We start from the raw sequence: 25,797 nt of genomic DNA on the forward strand, positions 1-25,797 counted from the left end.
ATTTCCCTGTCAAGTAGGTTTAATTTGTACACATTAAAAAAAAGATTAAAAAAAAAATTGCCTACCTTCCTACCCTATTTTTTTTGGCTATGTTACCGTAACCACACCTATTTTTTTGTTGTTGCCTAAACACAAAAAATAGTTCACAATAAAGCACTTTACAACTGCATCACAGGGACTCTTGGACCGAAAACCAGGGCAAAAATCTGTCCACATGGACATGTTGTTATTCACAGGATTGTTGCTATTCGTAGGTGTGCTGTTCACAGGTTTCACTGTACATGTAGTACGTTTCAAGGCTGGGCTCCAGTATATTTTGTCTGGGTACGAGTCACGGCTACTGGTTCTGGTGCATGATCAAAGTCTAGTGTGCTTTCCAGACAACGCTTCTGATTTTACCGACACAGTGGTTTCTCAAGATTACACAAAGCCGCAGCTACAGTGACACACATGTGGACCAGAGGATTCAGGGGTGCTGGAATGGTCTCGCTAAGAAGCCGAAACTGCTTAAGACGGCCGATGGCCCGCTCTACGTGGATTCGAACAGCAGCTATCCTACGCGTTTTTGTCACTGCTGATTTTGCCATTTGTCTGCCATGAGCAAAGGGTGGGATGTTTAGGGTGGCTTTACGCAGCGTGACAAGGTCCCTAATTAGAAAACCCCTGTCGGCCATTACATCATCTCCAGCCTCTAGCATCTCCAGAAAACCAGACATCTCAACAATTTTTCTGTCAGATATGGACCCTGTCCATATATCAGACACAAAACTAAATGCCCCACGCGGTGTAACGCCAACAAGACACTTAGCGGTATTCCTGTGTTTGTAACTGGAATAAGTTTTTCTCTGCACCGAAGGTAGTGAGGGTTTCTGAAGCTGAAACTCTGTGCAATCAATAATCACACGTGTTTTGGGGAAAAATCTAAATGCTCGAGGCAGTCTGGAAAGAACACGTGCTCGTGTTGGCCATTTGATCAGAAAGCAAAGTTCCCGTGATAGCATATGAATCCACGTAATGAAAATCCTGCTTACCAATGATGAGGACACACCCATCAAGTCACTCAGCATGTTTACCTCTAGTGCACGTCGAAGACGCACCAAGACAACAAGAAGTTCTTCCTTTAAAGTCAGAAGTCTCTGTGTCCCCGTCTGGTCTCGGCGGTTGGGGACAACGCCATCAGGGCCAGTCTCTTCACCCCTCCAGTATGTCATCCTGGAGGCAACATTACTGACAAAGTTAAGAAGAAGTCCAAACCCCACCACAGTGAGACCCGTGTAAAATTTACACGTCTGGTCATCCCTGAACACGCTAGCTTTGAACAAGGTCCTTTTCAGCTGTTTGAGACTGCCCATGAGATCGTCATCGCTGAGTTCATTAAAAACAACATCGCCTGCACTAAATCTCGGTGAAGATGTCAGGTCGGTCTGTGTTCCTGTTGTTGTCATCAGCTGCTTCTTGAGGTTTGGTTCCCTTTGCAGCACGTGTCGCAAGAGAAATGGTGTCCTTGGAGCTGCTCTGTTGATGGGCTCCTTGGTTGGTGTGACATTCTGTTCCTGGTATGACGTGACATCACTTACTTGCTCCCCTTGTCCAGCAGTGGCACTGGTATTACTGGTCACCACAGGTTCTGAACACACACAAAACAAAGAACAACTATGATTATCATGCAATATATGACTAGGCCTATTGAACGAACTGACACTGACTTGCCACAGTGCACAATCGCAGCGGCAGTTCACAGTAAAAAAAAACAAGAGGCGAAGCCTTCAAGGCTCACGTAAGAAATCGACAAACAGTAACACAAACTCAATCACTCCGTCACACATACACACACACACAGTAAGCATAGGTGACACTGTGCAAGAAAGTGCGACTCTAGATCTGTCTGCATGTAGCCTACTTACAGGGACACGACTGCCAACTAGTCTCGGCCCGCTCAAAATACCAGACATACACACACACATACATACATACAATGATACATACATACGCACGCACGCACGCACGCACGCACAGACAGACAAAAGTTAGCATCGCATAGGCTACTTTTACGTGAGCCAAAAAGAGGACAGTTTGACTTTGTTTTTCTCCTCGGAAAGGTTAGTCCTAGGCTAATCTGTGTTGATCATGGGTTTTCTTGAAAATCACTAACTATTTGACGGCCCCATTTGAGCATACTAATTTATACAGGCCTTCAAACAAACACAGACAAATAATAGATGCCATATAATCCTGACCTGTCGGTGAAAGCACTGCAGATGATTCAGATCTGGACTTCTTGCTGCTAAAAACACCGATGTCACTGGCAGTAGGCCTACCAGTCACCACAGATTCTGAAAACACACAAAACAAAGAACAACCATAAACATCATGCAATATGAAATACCCTAAATAAACTGCCATTAACTCGCAAATGTGGACTAACCTAGCATGCTAGTAAACAGTTATGAAATTAATACAGAAAAATAAAAGCCTCACCTGTCGGTGTGAGCACTGCAGACGGGTTTGATCTGGCCGGTTTCTTGCTGCCAGAAGCTCTGGCATACTGTCGTTCTTTAGGGCATGGCCGCTTTTTTTTCTTTTCAAATGCTATTTTTTCCACTTCTGATGCCAGAGCTGGTACTGGATCAGGATGAATTGGCGTTGGTCCATTCCCCGCTACAAAATGTTTGGAACAAATATAGGTGTCTTTCGTCACGGAATCCTCGGTGAAACAACCGGCGCCTTCTGCTGGCCGGCCGCACGCTCTCACCCACCGTTTACATTTCTCTTTATCCTTTCTTGGCTGAGGAAAATAAATGAAAGCGACTCCTTCCATCTTCGGCCGGCCATAATGCCTTGAGTCGCTTTTGCACAGTCCATACGCACACGTTTTGTTGACCATCTCTTACCGCCCGCCACGACACTTTGCCCGAAAGCGGAAGTGGAAGGTCAACTCTCAAGGCCGCGGAAAGAGGCCTATTGAAGCGGAGGCTGAACAATATCGCACAGTTGTGTGACCCAAGACAAAAAACAAACGGCCCAAGTTCAACTAAATGAGCTATGGTAAGAAAATTTTGAAAAAAGAAGCGAACAAAAAAGGGAAAGTTATCAAGTCAAAGCCAAAATTTATGATCAAGCACGATTATGTGCGCTCGACACAATAAAGTGGCAAAAGGGTTCCAAGAGCTATCTGTGTTCTAATGGAAAAACAAGCCTTTAGTACTAAAAGTCTATTTTCGATCGAAGAACAATATCTTAACAAATTCAATCTGTCAGTAAAGTCTCAGCACATGTTAATCTAGCGAAGGCCGATTCAAAGCAAATGAAAAAGTGAAAAATACTCCACTTCAGTCTTCACTGATCAATAATGATAATCGTGAAATTATGTCAATATGATTTCAGTCTAATTATCACATTTCATGCGTTTAGCGTAAAGACGACACGATGGAATACAGAACTTGATACACAACATGCACTTAGTACTGATCTGACTAGAGTTATGAACGTCTTTTATGCTCGTCAGCAGCTATGAACGTCTTTTATGCTCGTCAGCGGTATCTAAATCGAACGATAATACTCTACTCACTTATGGCAATGGAGTGAGGAAGACTTCTAATCTAAGCGTTACCGCGGGGTGTGGTGGAGTGGCTCTGGTCCATGCGCAGGGAGCGGTTGCGTAGAGTGGCTCTGGTCAGCAGATGCTAAGCACGCGTGGGGAGGCTCTGGCACCGATGCAGGGAGCGTTGGTCTGCGGGCAGAAGGTGGCGTGTAGGTGACATCGATGAGCACACATAAGGCAGGGGTGTGCGAAGGTGGAGGCGTACACGCTGGAATCAGGGGTGTGTCGGGTGACACACACGTAGGTAGTGGGGTGTGGAAGGTGTAGGCCACACTCAGGGGGTGTGTCGGGTGACACACACGTAGGTAGTGGGGTGTGGAAGGTGACGGCCACACTGGAGCCCGGGTGGAGATGGCTCCTTCCCCACGTTGAGAAGGCGTGTCGAGCGGCAGGCGGGCTCCCTTGATGCTACCCGTCGCGTCGTTGTTGGTTGGACTGCTGGGTAGTTTTCGACTGTAGATGCTTGGGATGCTGAAGCATTTATTAGGGTGTGGGGAATGCAGTGTTGCAGTGGATTCACACCCATTCAGCCCGATGTCACACAAATGAAGGCTTGTCCAACAGGTTTGGTTCCGCAAACGAGGTTTATTAGGTTGTTGAACCTGTCGAAAACTGTTTCGACCAAATTTATTATCATGGCAAAAAACATCATTCATACAAAATCATTGACACAAAAAACAATCAACACTGTCAGCAGCAGCAATCAAAGGGTAAATTTCAGAAAACAAAATTGCGTTTCAAAGTTCAGATAAATCAACCAATTTGGGTGAAAAAATATTCAATGTCCAGTTTCAAGTGAAAATCATGTAATTGTTCTACAATAAAGGGTGAAGTAATCCACCAAACCGTCGACATGTTCAGTTGATCACTCCACAAAGCAAACACAACAAAATGCTACCAAACTGTATAATTTTCACTGTGTGTTCAATTTAATTCAAAAATAAATCATGGTCTGAAATTACAATGACATAGCAGTCATCCGTTCCAATATCAATATCAAGAACAATAAATAAATCAAATTATATTTTACCCCAATGATCGCATTTGCCGACAGGATGATATTTCAAGAATTCATTTCAAAAAGCGCAATAAATTCAGGCTGTTCAGTCACATTTCATATCAAATCACAAAAGGATACCAAAAAAAGGGTTCTCATTGCGGTCAGCAAGATTGTCTTTATCCTTTTTATAAAACTTTAAAACTGGCAATTAAAATTAGTTCATAAAAAGGCAGAAAAACAAGCACAAAAAAGGAATAACAATTTATCACAAAGAAAAAAAAAAAAAAAAAAAGTTTCTATAAAAAAAACTTGACTCAAAAGGGTTTTAAGTTCAAAAGGTCAATTGAGAATTCAGAACTTTTCTTATGCCAATTCCAAGGTTTTATACTTTGAGAGAAGCCAAGCATTCTTGTGCCAAACTTAGTTGAAAAACAAGTCAAATCATAACTTATGCGCTACAAGGCACAAAAACAATAGAAAATTCAACACCTTTGTTTTCATCATTCCTAAAGATGCTGACCACAATTTGACACTGTTCTACCACTAAATTCTAGCCTATTTTCTGTCAATTCGAGACTAGCCTAATAAAACTGGATTTTATTTCTAGGCTGCAAGGCTAAACTAAACGTAAAAAGTAAAAGTTTACCTATTCCTGGCCTGTGAGACTTCGGGTTTACGGAGATAACTTCTGAGTCTTCATAACTTCTGGAGATTCTTCTTCTTCATCTTCGGTGTGTTCTTCTAAGTTCTTGCTACTCTCGGCGAATTCTTCAGTGGGTTCTTCAGACAATTCAACTTCAAGGGACGACCGTTCGCCTACCAGCTCGACACACCAACTGAATTCTAAGTTCGTTGGATGCAGAGACTCAGAATTCTTCACGTAACAGAGTTCACTCACAAAAAATAGACCGATTTGGAAAGAGCGTGACACCGAGAGCGGCCTTGAAGGGGAGCGGCTATTTTTAGTAAAACGTAAGTTTGCGTAATGTCAAAAAACGAGGTCACAACTTCTCTACCAGAGGTTATAAAAAGGGTGCCGTTTCTACTAAAAATAAACAATTAATGGTCAAAATATGCGCTGATCTAAATTTTAGGTTTTTACTATTTCCATACCTCCCTTCGAATCTCTCCATTATAAATCTCGGTGCAGCGAACCAACATAAGAATCTCAAGATCCACGCAAAGCACGTGTGGCCACCACATGCAGTGTCGTCGAGCAGCAAGTTCTAGGTTTCGATTCTATAGGCCTACTTTTGCAAAGGCCTACGATCCAAGAAGAGAGAGAGTGGAGGTTGGGGATGAGAGAGAGAGAGGGGGGTAAAGCGGGTTGCTATGCCGGCAGGCACACCCTGGAAGTTATTAAACTAATTAAATAGGACTATGTCAGCCTTTAAGGGCTTCCCAATGTGCGCGTCCCTGCGTCCTATACGCACTAGAAGCCGAGAACACGTACTAGAAATATGTGGAGGGGGTCCCGGGACGGACTAAACCTAAAAAGAGCGGGTCCCGGGACGCACTTCGGGCGTATGTGTATGTGTGTGTGTGTGCGTGTGTGTGTGTGTGTGTGTGTGTGTGTGTGTGTGTGTGTGTGTGTGTGTATGTATGTGTGTGTGTGTGTGTGTGTGTGTGTGTGTGTGTGTGTGTGTGTGCGAACGCGTGTTTTAATGCAACAAAATACGGTATTGTTTAAATGTTCTCTTGGAACATTCCCACGACAAAAAGACACTTCATATCACACCATAAGTGATCACAATGTATTGTCAGTACACGAGGGTTTGGGGTCCCCTGGACTCTTGGGACCCTCTAAAAATGCGCTGAGGGGGTCCATGGACCCTCTAAAAATTGAAAGTGGGGGTCCCGGGACCCTCTAGATGGGGCGTCCGTGGGGAGCCCTGGATATATATATGCTCAAGAGGGTCAAACACGCCTCTCTCACTTGAGGGATTATTCTTTCGAGGACTAGACTCAATTTTGGAGAATAACCTTTTAAGCACCAGAAACTTGTCTAGCTGTGCTGGGCAAACATCCCGCAGAGCACAGGAGCTTGTATCAAAGCCCCGGTCGATCTACTCCTCTACCCTTCCTGTACGAATACTACTGGTGAATTTGATACAAGCTCCTGTGCCGCAGAGAAACAGTTCTCCCCAGGGTTCAACCGAATTCCGATGGGACATAGTCGAAGGCATAAAAAACCAAGCAGGGTTAGGTGGCCCGGACATGTTTTTGTCCAAAGGTGCAAAATGGTGTAATAGTGTGCCATTTGAGAATGTCCTACTATATCATCATGTTATCGAGGTGTGTGTGTGTGTGTGTGTGTGTGTGTGTGTGTGTGTGTGTGTATATGTACAGGGCTGGAGTTAAGGGGGGGTACTGGGTTCTGGAAGCAGCCCCAACCACCCCTTACCCGACAAACGTGTACCTTTTTTCTCCAGGCGAGGCCCAAAATACCCATTTCAAATGTGTGTGTGTGTGTGGGGGGGGTGTCAAAGATTTGTTTGTTTGTGTGTGCGCGCGCGCACGCGTGTATATATGTGTGTGTGCCCGTGCGTTTTTGTGTGTCTGTGTGTGTGTTTCGTTGTTGGTAGGTTGCTTGCTTGGTCTTTTATGCTTTAATGATTTAAAACGGCCACACCATTGACCAGTCGTGTGCCTGTGTCGTTGGATATGTGCTGATTTGAACCCAACGGGAAGCTTGCCCATTGTGGCTGGTCAGCTAGGCCAGGCCGCTGCCCCCAACCAATCTAAACTGTGACAGATCGTGCTCCGTTTCACATGGACAATTATCGCGGGCCACTCGGATGTTACAGTCAAAATATTCGGATCGACGAAGCATGAAACGCATTTTCTCTCGCCTGAGTGATCTATAAACATCAGTGATGACATTCACACCCTCGGCCCAGCGTCGAAATATCTACTGTATCTACTGCGATACTCGGCCTATGTCTCAGCCGTAAATGTAGCTATACAGATATGTCGTTTAACGTTTGTAGTAGGCAAAACGCCAAAACTTCTTTTAAAATCGCCAACATCTTTCTGTGCCGTCATTGTCTGCAGAGAACTTGATATGTTGACGGCGGGGCAAAGGTGAGTGACACTAAAGACTGCCTTGACTTTTCCTTCCGAAAACCTCCAGAAAAATGCCCAAACTTGGTTTTTTTTTATCACTATGTTCGACACATGCGTCGAAGACCCCCCAACCTTCCCCCCCCCCCCCCCCCCCCACACCCCGACATCCTTGCTAAATATCGATTGTGAAGACTCAAAGCAGTGTAAGCAGTTACGTTGTAAGCAGTTACGTAGCTTGATAAAGCCGCAATGCGACGAGGGGTTAAAACCGACTGTCCTGAGGACATTGATTTTGTATTTATATTGGAGTTTAAGCTCGGAGTAGGGTATTGGATGGCCCATCAACGTCAAAGTTAAATAATACGAAATTGTTTCTTTTCTTGAAGGTGAAGGTCACCACAAGTGTTTGAGCTCGGATCTTGGTGGGGGGGGGGGGGGGGCGGTGGGAGGTGGTGGAGGGTTCCAGGGTCCCCGGCAAATGTACCTTTTTTTCTTAAAGGATAGACCCAACGGCCTACCCCATTTCAAATGCTAAATGACAATGGCGTTTTGGGGGAAAACAAAAACCACAACAACAAGCCCCCCCCCCCCCCCCAGCGCCTGTACATGTGCAGGTCCAGCCCTGCATCTCGCCACGCGACGCGTGCGCAACCCCGATATTAGTTAGTTAGACTAGTTAGCCCGGAATCCAAACATAATTGTTTTCAAAACGTTCTCCATGAACCCGATGTTCTAAGCCGGTAAAGCCAAATGGCACACCATAAAGTTGGTTTCGCCCATAAACTGTATAGTATAGTTACAAGTTGTGCGAGTGTTTGCGCCAACTGGTGACTCTCTCTCACTGTGCGTGTGCCAGCCATGCGTTGCTCAGAATCACAATAGCCCGCTCAGAGAAAAGTCGCTCTGGATTGGTCTATGCAACGGGCTCACAACGAGGCAAATCGCTTCACGATGGCGACGAAGAAAGCACGATTGCTGCGAGATATGAAAAAAGTTGTACTTCTTAAAGTGACTAGTAGACGATTCGCCGGGTCAGTGAAATCGTCAGAGAGAATGTAGTTATGATGGGAAATTTAGCTGGGGTAGTCCCTGAACCTTGAAAAGCGGTGGATCCCTCGGGTCACGTCGAAAACCACGCCGAGAAGATCGAAACACGCTACACGGCATCGCAGTGTAAACACCGCCGCCATCTTGGATAACGCGGCGGGCGGTGGGCGAGCATATACCAAAGCCGCTCGCCGAGTGCTTTGCGAGCGCTTTCCTGCACTGCCCTAAGAAACGGCATTTTGTCATTCGCACTGCGAACGACCCGTGGCGAACCGCTATGGGCAACTCGACGCGGACACTGTCCAGCCATGCGTTGCTCAGAATCACAATAGCCCGCTCAGAGAAAAGTCGCTCTGGATTGGTCTATGCAACGGGCTCACAACGAGGCAAATCGCTTCACGATGGCGACGAAGAAAGCACGATTGCTGCGAGATATGAAAAAAATTGTACTTCTTAAAGTGACTAGTAGACGATTCGGTCAGTGAAATCGTCAGAGAGAATGTAGTTATGATGGGAAAATTAGCTGGGGTAGTCCCTGAACCTTGAAAAGCGGTGGATCCCTCGGGTCACGTCGAAAACCACGCCGAGAAGATCGAAACACGCTACACGGCATCGCAGTGTAAACACCGCCGCCATCTTGGATAACGCGGCGGGCGGTGGGCGAGCATATACCAAAGCCGCTCGCCGAGTGCTTTGCGAGCGCTTTCCTGCACTGCCCTAAGAAACGGCATTTTGTCATTCGCACTGCGAACGACCCGTGGCGAACCGCTATGGGCAACTCGACGCGGACACTGTCCAGCCATGCGTTGCTCAGAATCACAATAGCCCGCTCAGAGAAAAGTCGCTCTGGATTGGTCTATGCAACGGGCTCACAACGAGGCAAATCGCTTCACGATGGCGACGAAGAAAGCACGATTGCTGCGAGATATGAAAAAAGTTGTACTTCTTAAACTAGTAGACGATTCGGTCAGTGAAATCGTCAGAGAGAATGTAGTTATGATGGGAAATTTAGCTGGGGTAGTCCCTGAACCTTGAAAATCGGTGGATCCCTCGGGTCACGTCGAAAACCACGCCGAGAAGATCGAAACACGCTACACGGCATCGCGGCAGTGTAAACACCGCCGCCATCTTGGATAACGCGGCGGGCGGTGGGCGAGCATATACCAAAGCCGCTCGCCGAGTGCTTCGCGAGCGCTTTCCTGTACTGCCCTAAAGAAACGGCTTTTGGTCATTCGCACTGCGAGCGACCCGTGGCGAACCGCTCTGGGCAACTCGTTTCAGTACTTAGCTCGGTCCCTTTGTCCGCCGGATAAGTGTGTGTGTGTGCAAAGAAGCCACTGGTGTGTGCCGCACTTAGCGAAGCGTGTCCTGTCCTAGGGAAAGAGACGACCGCTGTTGCTCGGATAGTACATAGGTGTGGTATTACAGGTAGGTTCGCACACACTCCATTTTTTCGCTTTTGTTGCACTGTACAATTTTTATTTCATTTTTTATTTAAAAAAATAATTGTCTTGATTGTTTCTTGCAGTATGATTTGTTTGTGTGTATTGATATCTGTGTCTTTACTTGAGTCTGTGGGTATAGTCGATGACAGTTAGAATAAATAAATGGGATAAAATGAAACATAAGAAAGAACTGTTCGTGGAATGAAATATTCTCATGCGTTGTGTTGTATTGTGTTGCATTGTGTTTCAAATCTGTCGCCAATATAATCCGTTATGGCCATCAGCGTGATTTCAACGTGCAAAGCTGGTCGTTCGCAACACTTTCATTTTTTGAGAAGTTTGCCTGTTGTTCTGTTGTTGTTGGTGGTGGTTGTGGTGACGGTGATGTTGTTAGCAATCAGTTTCTGAATATCGTGGAATGCAATATTCTAATGTGTTGTTTTGTGTTGAGTTGCGTTGTGGTATGGTAGGATGAGAATGAACCGTTCTGTTTCACGCTCATAATTCTCAAACATTAGTTCGTGAGTACTGTTTCACAATCGGCGATACTGAGATTACGCCATTTTAGGACACGATTTTCTCAGATTTTTCTGAGACCTGCACTGATTATGCTTGTTGTCGCCTGTTTTTATGTAAGCACTTTGCCTTTCAGCCTCATTGTGCTTGCGGCATCATCTGTTCTCACTGATTTTCAGAGGAGTGATCATTCTAAGGTTTATTTCGGGTCTTCAATCTTAGAACAAGATCAAAATAGGATTTTTGGTCTTGAAAAAATTTGAATTGGTCCCTGGATAAATCTTACATCGTACGAAGCACTTCACCGGATCGTTAAAGCAGCCCTTGTTGTAACGCGTTTTGTCAAAATGTAAAACATTTTACAAAACGCGGGGCGCGCCCCGTGTTTTGTCAAAACATTTTTACAAAACGCGGGGCGCGCCCCGTGTTTTGTCAAAACATTTCACACTTTGTTACAAAACACGGGGCGCGCCCCGCGTTTTGTAAAAACGTTTTGACAAAACGAGTGGCGCGCCCACAAGACCCCTTATCTTCTTTGAAATTGGAAGTCAAGAAAACTTAGAATCTTCACCATCAAATAATTTCCAAATTGTGTGTCTGTCTGTTTGTATGCTACTCATGCAAATCCACAGTTCAATTAAAAGTCATTTATTTCCTTTTACCCCGATTATTTAAAATATCCTGAATGAAGACCAATATTTGTTTTTGTGTGTTGGTTTGCTTGATAGTTTGGTTTGTTGCAATTAAAGGGACAATCAAACAAAAGTCTTTAGGATCATTACATTGTCAGTGGGCATGAATCGTCGCCACCCCCCCCCCCCCCCCACCAAAAAAAAAAAAATCTGCAAGATGCATTGTTTTGCTTATCTTATAGTCTGCTTTTTCACATTTAAAGGGGTTTCCAGCGGGAGTCAGTGAGAACATAATTTTAAGTCATATAAATGTAAACAAAGATTTTCTGAACGAATATTTTTTTTAGTGTGCGTGTTTGTGTTGCCTTGTGTGATAGCCTGATTTTGCTTAGTTAAATGGACATCAAAGCGGAAACAAAGAAAGCCGACTTGTCGGCACAGGCGGTTGCCGGCACCTTCAGACATGTCTTTCATCTTGACCAACCAATTGACAACCTCGTTGGCTACATTTTTTTTAATTAATCAATTCCCTGTATAACAGCTTGCTGTAAAACTGAAACTGGATGATAGCCCAGAATTCTAGGGTTATTACATTTTGACAAAACGCGTGTTTGAGCCCCCTGCGTTTTGTAAAAAGTTTTTACATTTTGACAAAACGCGTTAGAACAGCCCTGCTATTCACACGCGAAGTTATTCAAATCTCTTGGTTGCCTGTATAATTTAGCAAAGGCAAAAAGCCGCCTTTGACCTTAACCCCAACGGACCGTGTTGACCGTATCTCGTTACTCCGTATCTCGTTTATCCGTATCTCGTTTCTCCGTTTCCTATTCCACCGTATTCATTCACTGGAACGTACTAGTAGTGCCGTTTGACCGTATAGAGTGCACGCTCTTGTTCGTTTGCTTTTCATTTGCGCATGCTGATCACACACACACACACACACACACACACTCACACACACACACACACACACACACACACACACACACACACACACATATATCCTCTGCACCACTCCACGCAATGAAAGCTGGAACACTTTTTAAAGCTTTAAAAGCTTATTTATACATCACAATAAAAAGTCCAAAACCAAGCCAGAATGTCGCATCTTTTTAAAAAATCCAAATTTTCGGCCCGCCCCAGGCCTTCTTCAAAGATATTCAATATTCTTTTAAAAGGGATTTTTTAATATGGCGGTATTCTCCAAGTCTCCCCGGATTTTCTTCACAAAACTTGAGAGTGAGACTGCGCGCGTGGAAGGTACTTCCCACCGGTGGTTTTTGTTAGTACTCTTTGTCCGACCCAAAAAAGCCCGTCTTTGTAAACCGTGGCAAGCATATCTTTCCGGTGGGAGGTAAGGCAGAATAAGATCCCCTGAGTTTTCCAATAGCAAAATTAGGACACACGAGACTGCTCATAATGTGTTCGGGGCTTTTGTGACTCTGCCGGCATCGAAAATGTGTAAAAGAAATTATGGATTTTATTACAAGTCGATGCGTGGACTTGTACGGGTGTGTCATAGCAAGTGTCACTCTGCCGTAATTGGATAAACACCTGTGTTTAAAAAGGAACTTTGTAGGCTAAGTTATTGCGCCCCCTCCCCCCCCCCGGCCGTTTATAAATAGAGCACTGGGATTAGCATACATGACAAAAATAAATTGAAATGATAAAAAAAAACCTGAAAACGCTGTCTTGTTTTTTTCCTCAGAACATAATACTTGAAACATTTTCCTGTTTAGAAACAGTGCACTGAGATGGTCAAATACATGAGTACAAAAACGCTGTCGGTTTTTGCTCTCAACGAAATACTTGAACGTCCTATAAAATTCGACAGCTCTCATGCATGGTTATTCAACAGTTCACGTATATAATGATGTTGAAAGCATAATTATGCCGCGATGAAGCCTTTCAGTCAACATCAAAAAACTAATCTGTTTCTTTCTATACATATCTTGGCAAACATGGCACAGTATCCAATACAATGAACGGGCAAACTTTCGCCCTACCAGTCAAATCAATACGCACAGTATCCGTTTCTTGTTTGATGATTCTCACGGGAGCTGGTTTCCTCCGAAAGCTCAGAGTTATTGGACGGTTGGAAAACCGACCACAAAAGATTATTTTTGATTCTGTGAGTGAATTGTTTGATCGATCACACGGGAGTTTATTTCCTCTGAAATTATGGAGATATTGAACGGCTGAAAAATCGATTTAGGAAAATCGTTTTGGATTCAATGTGTTGTAGGTGTGTGTGTGTGTGTGTGTGTGTGTGTGTGTGTGTGTGTGTGAGAGTGTGTGTGTTTGTATGCGTGTGTGTGTGTGTGTGTGTGAGTGTGTGTGTGTGTGTGTGTGTGTGTGTTTGCGTGCGTACGTGGGTGCATGCACGCGCGTGTGTGAATACTTTACAGATTTCTCTTTTTCAATCTTTAAAGGTTGGCGAGCTCTCTAAACTGAATCGACCTTGCCTTTCGTCGTTCTAACGATTTTTTTAGACACTGTCCTGAGCAAACGTACACACACCTGGTGATCATCTGTATAATAAGAACAGATTCATGTTTCTTTCCTTATTGGTTTAAAGAACAAGTATCCACATGAACCTGCCATGTGTTAGTTTTGCATCCTGGTGTAAGGATCACATATATACTTGACTAGATGATTACCCGCTTCGCCGGGTACCGGCTTCGCCGGGAAGAAGTAGAGCCGAATACCACGCAAAGCCGGGTGTACGCCGGCTTCGCCGGCGCACGAAGGAAAGGAGATAAACGCGCAAAACACTGGAGACCTTCTAAAAATAGTAACGTGCAGTGACCTTCTAAAAATAGTAACGTAGTAACGGGAATATGGATTGACGCCACACGGAGGAATGGAGATAATCGCGGCTGAAAACACTGGAGAAGATAAGGAAGAGTTACTGGTAGTGGATCCCGACAACAAAAAAACAAAACAAAACAAAAATCGGTTCAGCGCGCACAGCGCTGCGCGCTGAGAGCACGTGTTGAAATATCTCATCGATGAGGTTGTGTCCGGGGTGTAGCTGAATACGGTGTCCAAATTTGAAAAAGATCCACCGAGAACTTTGGCCGTGCATCGCGAACAGACAGACAGACAGACAGACAGACACTAGTCGTATATATATATATATATATATAGATACTGACCGGATAGTGACAGTCATGTCTTTTAAAAATATAAAAATTATGATCAAAATTAAATTTCCGAAATCGATTTAAAAACAATTTCATCTTATTTCTTGTCGGTTCATGATTCCAAAAACATATAGATATGATATGTTTGGATTAAAAACACGCTCCGAAAGTTAAAACGAAGAGAGGTACAGAAAAGCGTGCTATGTGCACAGCACAGCGAAACCACTTCCGCGCTAAACAGGCTCGTCAGTTTCACTGTGTTTTGCACGAGCGGCGGACTACGGTCATTGTGAAAAAATGCAGTGCGTTCAGTTTCATAATGTGAGTTCCACAGCTTGACTAAATGTAGTAATTTCGCCTTACGCGACTTGTTTTTCTTTTCTTTTAAAGACCTTTTTGTGTGTGTCTGTATACATGGTATGTTATGATTTTTTTTTAAATTGGGGGGGGGGGGGGGTTGTAGTTCACAAAGATGGGCCGGCTGATTTTTAAAGATAATTCCGGTCCGGCGTATCTTCTGATCAAATGCTTGAAATGCTTACACATTTTGCTTGAAGTGCCTCCTGTATTTGGGCACAATATCCTCACATTTTTGAAAGAAATGGACGTGTTCATTGAAGAAACTTCGCGCTTTTTGTCGTTTAACTGTTCAAAACTGACCCCCAAAAAACCTCCCCTTTTCGACCTCTAGTGAACCATTCTTTACAATGAGATGTATTTTCTAAGTGTCACATTCGACCTCTAGTGAACCATTCTTTACAATGAGATGTATTTTCTAAGTGTCACATTCGACCTCTAGTGAACCATTCTTTACAATGAGATGTATTTTCTAAGTGTCACATTCGACCTCTAGTGAACCATTCTTTACAATGAGATGTATTTTCTAAGTGTCACATTCGACCTCTAGTGAACCATTCTTTACAATGAGATGTATTTTCTAAGTGTCACATTCGACCTCTAGTGAACCATTCTTTACAATGAGATGTATTTTCTAAGTGTCACATTCGACCTCTAGTGAACCATTCTTTACAATGAGATGTATTTTCTAAGTGTCACATTCGACCTCTAGTGAACCATTCTTTACAATGAGATGTATTTTCTAAGTGTCACATTCGACCTCTAGTGAACCATTCTTTACAATGAGATGTATTTTCTAAGTGTCACATTCGACCTCTAGTGAACCATTCTTTACAATGAGATGTATTTTCTAAGTGTCACATTCGACCTCTAGTGAACCATTCTTTACAATGAGATGTATTTTCTAAGTGTCACATTCGACCTCTAGTGAACCATTCTTTACAATGAGATGTATTTTCTAAGTGTCACATTTGTCACGATGGTGGTGTCCCTCATAAGAGCTGTTTCTTTTTGCATTGAATTTTTTTTTTTCTTCTTCTGCGTTCGTGGGCTGAAACTCCCACGTACACTCGTGTTTTTTGCACGAGTGGAATTTTACGTGTATGACCGATTTTTACCCCGCCATTTAGGCAGCCATACGCTGTTTTCGGAGGAAGCATGCTGGGTATTTTCGTGTTTCTATAACCCACCGAACTCTGACATGGATTACAGGATCTTTTTCGTGCGCACTTGGTCTTGTGCTTGCGTGTACACACGGGGGTGTTCGGACACCGAGGAGAGTCTGCACACAAAGTTGACTCTGAGAAATAAATCTCTCGCCGAACGTGGGGACGAACTCACGCTGACAGCGGCCAACTGGATACAAATCCAGCGCGCTACCGACTGAGCTACATCCCCGCCCGCTGAATTATTATGATACACCTTACATGTGAACAGTTTTTTTTAAAGGGTAGGCCGAGAACAAAAAAGAGAATAGGAGCGATCCTGAATCGGTCCCTGGTCCCACATGCCTCCCCCCCCCCCCCCCGGGTTCTCGCAACAAGAAACAACAAGAAACAAAAGCACACACACAGCAAGCCATAACAAGCCCACACAATCAGTGGGTATAGAATTGCATGGGTTTTTCAGTTCTGTGTCAAGATGTTTTTTGACAAAGTGCTAGATTATTGCTACCCGTTGCGAAGGGCTGCAACACAATCGTTGGCAGTCTATCTCATCCTGAACTCAGGTCAAAAATGAGTTACTTCCGTTCGGGTCTCATTTCTATCCCTGACAGGATGCCTTGGTTTTCCTTGTCTGGCGAGGAAATCGATTTTTTACGTCATATTTAGATCTTTTCGTAATGTGTTATGGATGTAAGCAGATTCGCGATCGTCGATAATGAGTTTTCATTGCGTTGTGTAATTTTTAAATTACAAAGGAATTGATATGTAAGACAGTTTCAAGCGAGCTATTTTTCGCGGCTGTATTTACTGTGCAAACAACTCTAAATATGGCAAAAGTGTCACGTGATAATCAACCGTTTGGTTTCGGCGCTCGCTGGAGCAGACGATTTTTTTGACAGTGATGCAACCATATATTACGGTCTCCTTCCGGCAGCAGTCCCAAATTTTCGACTTGTTTTTACCTTAGAACGATGTCTTTATCATAACTGTGAAGAACAGAACGGAGATCACTGTCGAAGTCGGCCAATCTGCAATCATTTTCGTCTCGCGAATACTGCTCGCGAACAACATATGGGAGATAACTATGTATTCTTGTTTTGATAGATTCGCGTAGGACTTAAGCGTCCGGTCAGAGAGACAACTGGCGATAGCCATGGAGCGATGATTATCAGAATGCAGTCTTATCTGTGTGGGGTTTTGTCAACAAGATCTCCACAGTTCATTGCCCTTTTGATGCTTTGCCTTCGTTTCTCACCCTGCCTGTATAGGCTGGGGCAGGGACGTCGCTCAGTGGGGAGATTTATTTTTCGGAGTCAACTTTAAGCAGACTCTCTTCGGTGTCCGAACACCCCCGTGTGTACACATGCGCACGAACAAGATCTCAAGTTCACAGCGAAAGTCTCATGGCTTTAAAAGCACGAAGACACGCATGCACCATCTCTCGTTTTTGATTATCATGATCGTACCTCGATACTTTGACGAAACAAACCCAATGCTGGCGTGTCGAAGAAGACAGCCACAGCGGGCTTGTTCGAGTCAAAGTATCACACTATATCCTCAGCGTATTACAAATGCATGTAACAATATAGGCCAACTGGTATATAGGAGGACGTTAAACCCTAAAAGTCAGTCTGTATATGCTCCGAGTTCTCCATCGAGATTTCATGCGCTTCAGTGTTTTTATTTAGTGGGACCTATTTATGTGTATGCATGATATTCATTGCACTCTAATCTTGATTGATTGATTGATTGGAAGATGGGGGTCAGGTCACGTTAACCTTAACCCTTCATTTTCGTTCTCTGTCTACTCTTCTTTTTAGTTTCTTGTTGTGTTTTGCTGATGAAGACGAAAGTCGAAACTTGTCCTTGTTCATTTGTTCTAATTGAGGTTTTCTGGTGAGTGCATGTACATTTGGTTTTAAATTTTGATCGATTGATTGATTGATTGATTGATTGATTGGGTCATAATTAATCAATAAATGTATTCATTTATTCATTTACTTATTCGTTTTCAGGATGGTTCGCGCAGGAATAAAACGGCTGCTGAAGGTTGCGGTGGTATGTGTCGTCGCAGTGGTGGTGGTGTTGTTGTGGGCGAACGGTCAAACACCGCCATTCTCAAAATCATCTTCTGATTGCGGACTGACCGTGGTTGAACATGAAGTCACCAGGATAAGTCCGCCTAGCAACGGCAAGAAAAAATCTGAGGTTTGTGTTTGCTTCAAGTTTCTTAATGTGGAATAAATGGCTCAAGGGAGAGAGAAATTTTAAGTTTTACGTCCTCACGGCAAAGCCATTAGGGGCATGCGAGACGGAAAACCCCGGCTTTGTATTAAAACAATTAATTTAACAAAATTTAAAATGCGCGCGCGCGCGCGTGTGTGTGTGTGTATGTGTGTTTGTGTGTGTGTGTGTGTGTGTGTGTGTGTGTGTGTGTGTGTGTGTGTTATGTCAAAAGAGAAAATTGGTCCCAAAATGGCTCTATTAAAAGCGTGTACATTATGTTCATACTAACCTTAGAATTACCAATCTTGTTGGATCCTTTGGCGGTCCGTCAACCCTGACCAAGTATGGAATCGCGTCTGAACAGAAAAGCAGCCCCGCACTTTTAACTAGCCCTTTGAAGAAAGTCAAGTCGGCCTTATCGAAAAGATTCTCTTTTTGTCTCTTTTTACATTTAGTCAAGTTTTGACTAAATGTTTTAACATAGAGGGGGAATCGAGACGAGGGTCGTGGTGTATGTGTGTGTGTGTGTGTGTGTGTGTGCGTGTGTGTGTGTAGAGCAATTCAGACTAAACTACTGGACCGATCTTTATGACATTTTACATGAGAGTTCCTGGGAATGATATGCCCGGGCATTTTTTTCTTTTTTTCGATAAATGTCTTTGATGACGTCATATCCGGCTTTTTGTAAAAGTTCAGGCGGCACTGTCACACCCTCATTTTTCAATCAAATTGATTGAAATTTTGGCCAAGCAATTTTCGACGAAGGCCGGACTTCGATATTGCATTTCAGCTTGGTGGCTTAAAAATTAATTAATGACTTGGGTCATTAAAAATCTGAAAATTGTAAAAAAATTTTTTTTTATAAAACGATCCAAATTTACGTTCATGTTATTCTTCATCATTTCCTGATTCCAAAAACATATACATATGTTATATTTGGATTAAAAACAAGCTCTGAAAATTAAAAATATAAAAATTATGATCAAAATTAAATTTTCGAAATCAATTTAAAAACAATTTCATCTTATTCCTTGTCGGTTCCTGATTCCAAAAACATACAGATTATTATGATATGTTTGGATTAAAAACACGCTCAGAAAGTTAAAACGAAGAGAGGTACAGTAAAGCGTGCTATGAAGCACAGCGCAACCGCTACCGCGCCAAACAGGCTCGTCACTTTCACTGCCTTTTGCACTAGCGGCGGACTACGTTCAGTTTCATTCTGTGAGTTCCACAGCTTGACTAAATGTAGTAATTTTGCCTTACGCGACTTGTTTCCCTCTGTACTGGAATATCCTGTTTGGTATCGGCCTCAGCCGACAGTTTGCTTTTTTAGTTTATCGGCTGTTGACGGGCTTGAGAGAGCCGGAGTGGCATAGTGGTTAGAGTGCTTGCCTCCCATGCTGTTGACGGGCTTGAGAGAGCCGGAGTGGCATAGTGGTTAGAGTGCTTGCCTCCCATGCTGTTGACGGGCTTGAGAGAGCCGGAGTGGCATAGTGGTTAGAGTGCTTGCCTCCCATGCTGTTGACGGGCTTGAGAGCCGGAGTGGCATAGTGGTTAGAGTGCTTGCCTCTCATGCTGTTGACGGGCTTGAGAGAGCCGGAGTGGCATAGTGGTTAGAGTGCTTGCCTCTCATGCTGTTGACGGGCTTGAGAGAGCCGGAGTGGCATAGTGGTTAGAGTGCTTGCCTCCCATGCTGTTGACGGGCTTGAGAGAGCCGGAGTGGCATAGTGGTTAGATCGAGTGCTTGCCTCCCATGCTGTTGACGGGCTTGAGAGAGCCGGAGTGGCATAGTGGTTAGATCGAGTGCGTGCCTCCCATGCTGTTGACGGGCTTGAGAGAGCCGGAGTGGCATAGTGGTTAGAGTGCTTGCCTCTCATGCTGTTGACGGGCTTGAGAGAGCCGGAGTGGCATAGTGGTTAGAGTGCTTGCCTCTCATGCTGTTGACGGGCTTGAGAGAGCCGGAGTGGCATAGTGGTTAGATCGAGTGCTTGCCTCCCATGCTGTTGACGGGCTTGAGAGAGCCGGAGTGGCATAGTGGTTAGAGTGCTTGCCTCCCATGCTGTTGACGGGCTTGAGAGAGCCGGAGTGGCATAGTGGTTAGAGTGCTTGCCTCTCATGCTGTTGACGGGCTTGAGAGAGCCGGAGTGGCATAGTGGTTAGAGTGCTTGCCTCTCATGCTGTTGACGGGCTTGAGAGAGCCGGAGTGGCATAGTGGTTAGAGTGCTTGCCTCCCATGCTGTTGACGGGCTTGAGAGAGCCGGAGTGGCATAGTGGTTAGATCGAGTGCTTGCCTCCCATGCTGTTGACGGGCTTGAGAGAGCCGGAGTGGCATAGTGGTTAGATCGAGTGCGTGCCTCCCATGCTGTTGACGGGCTTGAGAGAGCCGGAGTGGCATAGTGGTTAGATCGAGTGCTTGCCTCCCATGCTGTTGACGGGCTTGAGAGAGCCGGAGTGGCATAGTGGTTAGAGTGCTTGCCTCCCATGCTGTTGACGGGCTTGAGAGACCCGGAGTGGCATAGTGGTTAGAGTGCTTGCCTCCCATGCTGTTGACGGGCTTGAGAGAGCCGGAGTGGCATAGTGGTTAGAGTGCTTGCCTCCCATGCTGTTGACGGGCTTGAAAGAGCCGGAGTGTAATAGTGGTTAGAGTGCGTGCCTCTCATGCTGGAGGTGGGAGGCGAATACAATTACCACATTTTTCCGAGCGCTCTACTCCAGTCCACCCAGCTGGAAATGGGCACCTGACCCTATTTAGGGCCCAGGGAAGGCAAAGGCAGCGAGGGAGAGGAGATGGGCACCGCCCTCATAAAGCTGGCCCTAGGAAAGTTGAGATCTTTAAACATTTCGCTCCCCCACGATCAATATGGTTATGGGAATAGCTTTACCTTTTTTTTTTTTTTTTTTTTTTTTTTTTTTTTTTTTTTTACATGCCTGCTCCTCGCAAAATGGCAGTTTATTGTAAGGGTGACCTTCGGACCTCACGCGAAATTCTTTTCACCTTTGGTGTGAATGGTCCACCGTTTCTCGACCCTTCCTTTATGTTTGGTATTGACATGTTATTCGCTTGATCGCCTGCTTTGACTCGAGTCACCTCTGTCATAACACGACAGGCCGACACGGGCCAGGCTCAGCGTTTCGTGCATGAACATAGAGAAATTAAAAAAATAACTGATGGTTTTTTTATGGACCGTGAAAAAGTCGCTGCCCATGTGAATAGCGCTAAAAAAAAGTGAAGAAAAAGTTATTACCATTGTATTTTCGTAGAAATTCAAATATAGTTAAATTTAAACAGTTACTCGAATTAACAAACAAACGAAAGTTATGGAATTTGATATATTTTATAAAGAATATTTTGAAAGAGTTTTGATTATTTGTTCACGTTTTTTTTATTAAAACATAAACAAAAACAAAAACAATTACAGTCCTGCTAAAACATTTATGATTAAAATCATTTAGTTATGAATTAGGTTTGATTTATTTCCGGTTAATTTTGAAGTGTTGTGTCTCATTATTACATATCCTTTTTGTTGTGTTTATTGTAATTTTTTTCCAATTCATGTAACCCTAGGGTTTAAAAAAAATAAATATTGACTTGACTTGACTTGCTAATGCTCAGACAAGTTTTATGAAACGATGATTCTCAGCTGACATTCGCATTCGGGCTTGTCCGGTCGCCTCCGTTGCTGCCCGGTTAGACCTAACCTATTCGGGAAGCGCAATCATTTAAGTTATTGAGACATCACAGTGCACTACGAGATTTATAGAGCAAATCGAGAAAATTAATTATTGAACGAAGCGCAAAGCGCTGAGTTCAATAATTATTTTCAAGATTTGCTTTATAAATCTCTTAGCGCACTGTGATTGTTTCAATAACGATATTGTCAGTAACGACAATAGATTAGAACGTTTGAAAAGGCACATTTTTCTGCCAGCGTTTGGATAGATTGTGGACAGGTCGAGTTAGTTCTACTTTTGTGTGTGTGTCGGCTTTGCACATGTCGGGGGTATTGACGGTTTCATCGCCGACCATGCCTTTTACGATTTAATTACCCTCTGTATCGTTTTATCGATTAGCAACTAACAGTATGAGTTACAGTTGTGCGAAATGTACCCGTTAGCATACACTTAAGTATTAATTATTGGTAAAAAAACAATATGTACCGAAATGTTCTATGTTCCCCAAAAAATGAACGACCCCCAAGCAACTGAGTGGCGTCCCCTGATGTCAAACGTTGACACGTTGGTTCCCTCATTCGCAAAAAAATAAAGTTGGCATGTTATTTCTCGCAATGTACCTGCATTCATCTGGTAGGTTGGTGCTATGATTACATGGTAAGAATGTTTTGAAGCCTTCGCGTGTTCTGTTTACATCGTAGTTGTCTTGAAATATGCGAAAACCGTTCATTTCAGTCCTGAACTGATGGTGTCGTCTGCTACATATACATAGTATACAAGTCGGACAGTCTATTGAATCAGTCGACATCCAAATGCTGCTTTGTCCAGCTCGAAATCTGTCAGAAAAAAACCTTCTGCTTTTAGTCCCGGGAAATTTTAGGGTCAAGCATCATTGTTTGGTAATATGGAGACGATAAGCAAGGGGAAAGGCTCCTAATATGGACCACCTCCTGTTCTGACAAACTAACGGCGCTAGAGCGCTCAAAACAATTTCATTCGCTTTATTCACCCTCTCTGGATAAGTTGCACATGTCAAAACAGTTGCAGAAACACAAACCTCAAAACCGTTAGGCTTTTTCGCTTTTGGCAGCGTTCACTCTAAATTTGCCGCCTAAAACGGACTCGTTTCTGTCCACAGCCAAAGCTTTCATAACACAAAAATGGCTATATATGACAGTTAAGACAGTATTTGTTACATTTTAACAGTGTGTACCCCGAGTTTCTACTGCAAACAAAAAATAATAGCAAAACCTCAAAGTATGTGTGAGTCCCCTAATATGGACCACCTTCAACAAATCGAAGAAAATAAAAACTATATGCAATTTTAATTAATTCATTAAGAAGCTTGCTGAAAATAACCTATAACTAGCCCTCGAGATTTCAAAAAAATATAACAAATAGTCTTTTTTTGTGGAAGTTGATAATTTCACTTATTTTCACTCTGTTTTTGATAAGCCGGTGTGCTTCAAATAATGCTCTCATCAACCCGAAACAGCTCAATCTAAAGCATATTTGAATAAGTCTGACTTGCACACTACGTTGTATCATGTTATTTTGAAGTATAGGGGGCTTTTCACAGTGATTCGTGAAGGCCGCTTCACTGGTCCATATTGGGCGCCCATTTGTGATTTTTTCTGTATTTAATTTTTGCTGAAGGTCTATCAAAGCTATTTCACTCTAATTAGGCCTAACTGTTAAACTAAGAGAGAAGGACTACCAACCACAAAATGAAACTTCTTCGCAAGAAAACAAGCTAGTTATCAGCAATAAACAAAAAGTGGTCCATATTAGGGGCCCTTCCCCTACATGTCACTAACACAGCCGCTGAGAAGAATCTTCGCAAGTCGAAAGAAGAAGCACATAATTATTCACTGTGGCACAGGCGCATGAAATCTGTCAGAGAAAAACCCACTTCTGCTTTTAGCCGCGGGAAATGTAGGGTCAAGCATCATTTGGTAATGTGGAGATGATAAGCTACATGTCACTAACACGGAGGATGAGAAGAATCTTCTCAAATCAAAAGAAGGGGCACAGCCTCGCTTTAGAAAAGGGCGGAAGAATACGCTCTGGAAAACTGTCAGCGCACTCCAAGAGTGCGCTGACAGTTTTGAGCGCATTGCCATTAGCCAATCAACTGTTTCACATCAGTCATGTGACACCAGTACTTACTGACAATAACAGTTATTTGTAAATCGCCGAGGAGTGGAGCAGCCCTCTACTGAGTTTTCAAGTTGCTTCTTAATGTGAACTAAATCTGAGCTGAATCGTCGGGTCCGTTCGCATGGCAGACTTTTTGCTGACTTGGCCTCAGCAACTCGGGAGCGAGTTCAAACCCAAGTAAAGTTTTGGGGTAAATGGTTGAAAGTCTTCCATTTGAACTTGACAGCACTTACAGTTTGAGGCAGTTGGTTCAAAGTCTGCCATGTGAACACCGCTTAACGGTGGGGGTTGCCGCCTGGAGGATATCAAAATGTAATTCTATGGGCAGCTGACCGGTGGCGACCTAGTGGCAGCGGAAGAAGAGGAAGAGTGTGAGATGTGTGACCACTCGTTCGTGTTCAAGCCGGAGCTCAAGTCGGATATTCCTCTCACTCGCAAGCTTGGCGAAGAGACCATTCCTCTGTTCAGGCATTACTCGCAACACGAAGCGTGGTCCCAACTGCAGCCCGATTACTCTCTACCTGGACAGGTGGGTGTACATGTTGGACCGCTGGCTGGTTATTAGTGTTAGTGTGTGTGTGTGTGTGTGTGTGTGTGTGTGTGTGTGTGTGTGTGTGTGTGTGTGTGTGTGTGTCAGTGTGTGTGCGTGCGTGCGTACGTGCGTGCGTAGGTACAGGTGCCTACGTGTGTGCGTGTTTGCTTGCTTGTTTGCTTGCTTCGGAATCCGGGATTTTTGGAATGAAAGATGAACATGAGGAAAAACACACCATTAGGATATAACTTAGCGCATTCCGTATGCTTTTCTTTTTATATTTAGTCAAGTTTTGACTAAATATTTTAACATCGAGGGGGAATCGAAACGAGGGTCGTGGTGTATGTGTGTGTGTATGTGTGTGTGTGTGTGTGTGTGCGTGCGTGCGTGTAGAGCGATTCAGACCAAACTACTGGACCGATCTTTATGAAATTTGACATGAGAGTTCCTGGGATTGATATCCCCATACGTTTTTTTCATTTTTTTGATAAATGTCTTTGATGACGTCATATCCGGCTTTTCGTGAAAGTTGAGGCGGCACTGTCACGCCCTCATTTTTCAACCAAATTGGTTGAAATTTTGGTCAAGTAATCTTCGACGAAGCTCGGGGTTCGGTATTGCATTTCAGCTTGGTGGCTTAAAAATTAATTAATGACTTTGGTCATTAAAAATCTGAAAATTGTAAAAAAAAATAAAAATTTATAAAACGATCCAAATTTACGTTTATCTTATTCTCCATCATTTGCTGATTCCAAAAACATATAAATATGTTATATTCGGATTAAAAACAAGCTCTGAAAATTAAATATATAAAAATTATTATCAAAATTAAATTGTCCAAATCAATTTAAAAACACTTTCATCTTATTCCTTGTCGGTTCCTGATTCCAAAAACATATACATATGATATGTTTGGATTCAAAACACGCTCAGAAAGTTAAAACAAAGAGAGGTACAGAAAAGCGTGCTATCCTTCTTAGCGCAACTACTACCCCGCTCTTCTTGTCAATTTCACTGCCTTTGCCATGAGCGGTGGCCTGACGATGCTACGAGTATACGGTCTTGCTGAAAAATGGCAGCTACTTGACTAAATATTGTATTTTCGCCTTACGCGACTTGTTTCTTTGTGTATTGCATGAACAACGTTGAAATGTAAAACTGTTATCGTATCTGGGAGGCAAACGCTAGCACCGTCAGAGACATAGAACATGCACAAGCGAGTTTATGC

At 43.6% G+C, this 25,797-nt stretch overlaps 2 protein-coding genes across 2 annotated transcripts in view; one reads left to right on the forward strand and one right to left on the reverse strand.

Annotated features, from left to right (window-relative positions):
• Positions 1-62: 62 nt before the first annotated feature.
• Positions 63-2,980, reverse strand: LOC138964002 (uncharacterized). Its single transcript, XM_070335875.1, has 3 exons — positions 2,479-2,980; positions 2,238-2,333; positions 63-1,627 (listed from the first exon to the last, which is right to left on the reverse strand). Exons 1-3 carry the CDS (start codon positions 2,882-2,884, stop codon positions 396-398), a joined length of 1,734 nt encoding a protein of 577 aa, XP_070191976.1. The 5' UTR covers positions 2,885-2,980; the 3' UTR covers positions 63-395.
• A 7,064-nt stretch (positions 2,981-10,044) lies between these two features.
• Positions 10,045-25,797, forward strand: part of LOC138964005 (uncharacterized) — a 28,796-nt gene continuing 13,043 nt past the window's right edge. The window contains exons 1-3 of the mRNA XM_070335879.1: positions 10,045-10,142; positions 17,992-18,184; positions 24,366-24,566. Of these exons, the coding sequence (XP_070191980.1) occupies positions 17,993-18,184; positions 24,366-24,566 (393 nt within the window). The 5' untranslated portion in view covers positions 10,045-10,142; position 17,992. The remainder of the gene's footprint in view (positions 10,143-17,991; positions 18,185-24,365; positions 24,567-25,797) is intronic.

The sequence above is a fragment of the Littorina saxatilis genome, linkage group LG4 (assembly GCF_037325665.1).
Source record: "Littorina saxatilis isolate snail1 linkage group LG4, US_GU_Lsax_2.0, whole genome shotgun sequence".
In the NCBI taxonomy this organism is placed as follows: domain Eukaryota; kingdom Metazoa; phylum Mollusca; class Gastropoda; order Littorinimorpha; family Littorinidae; genus Littorina; species Littorina saxatilis.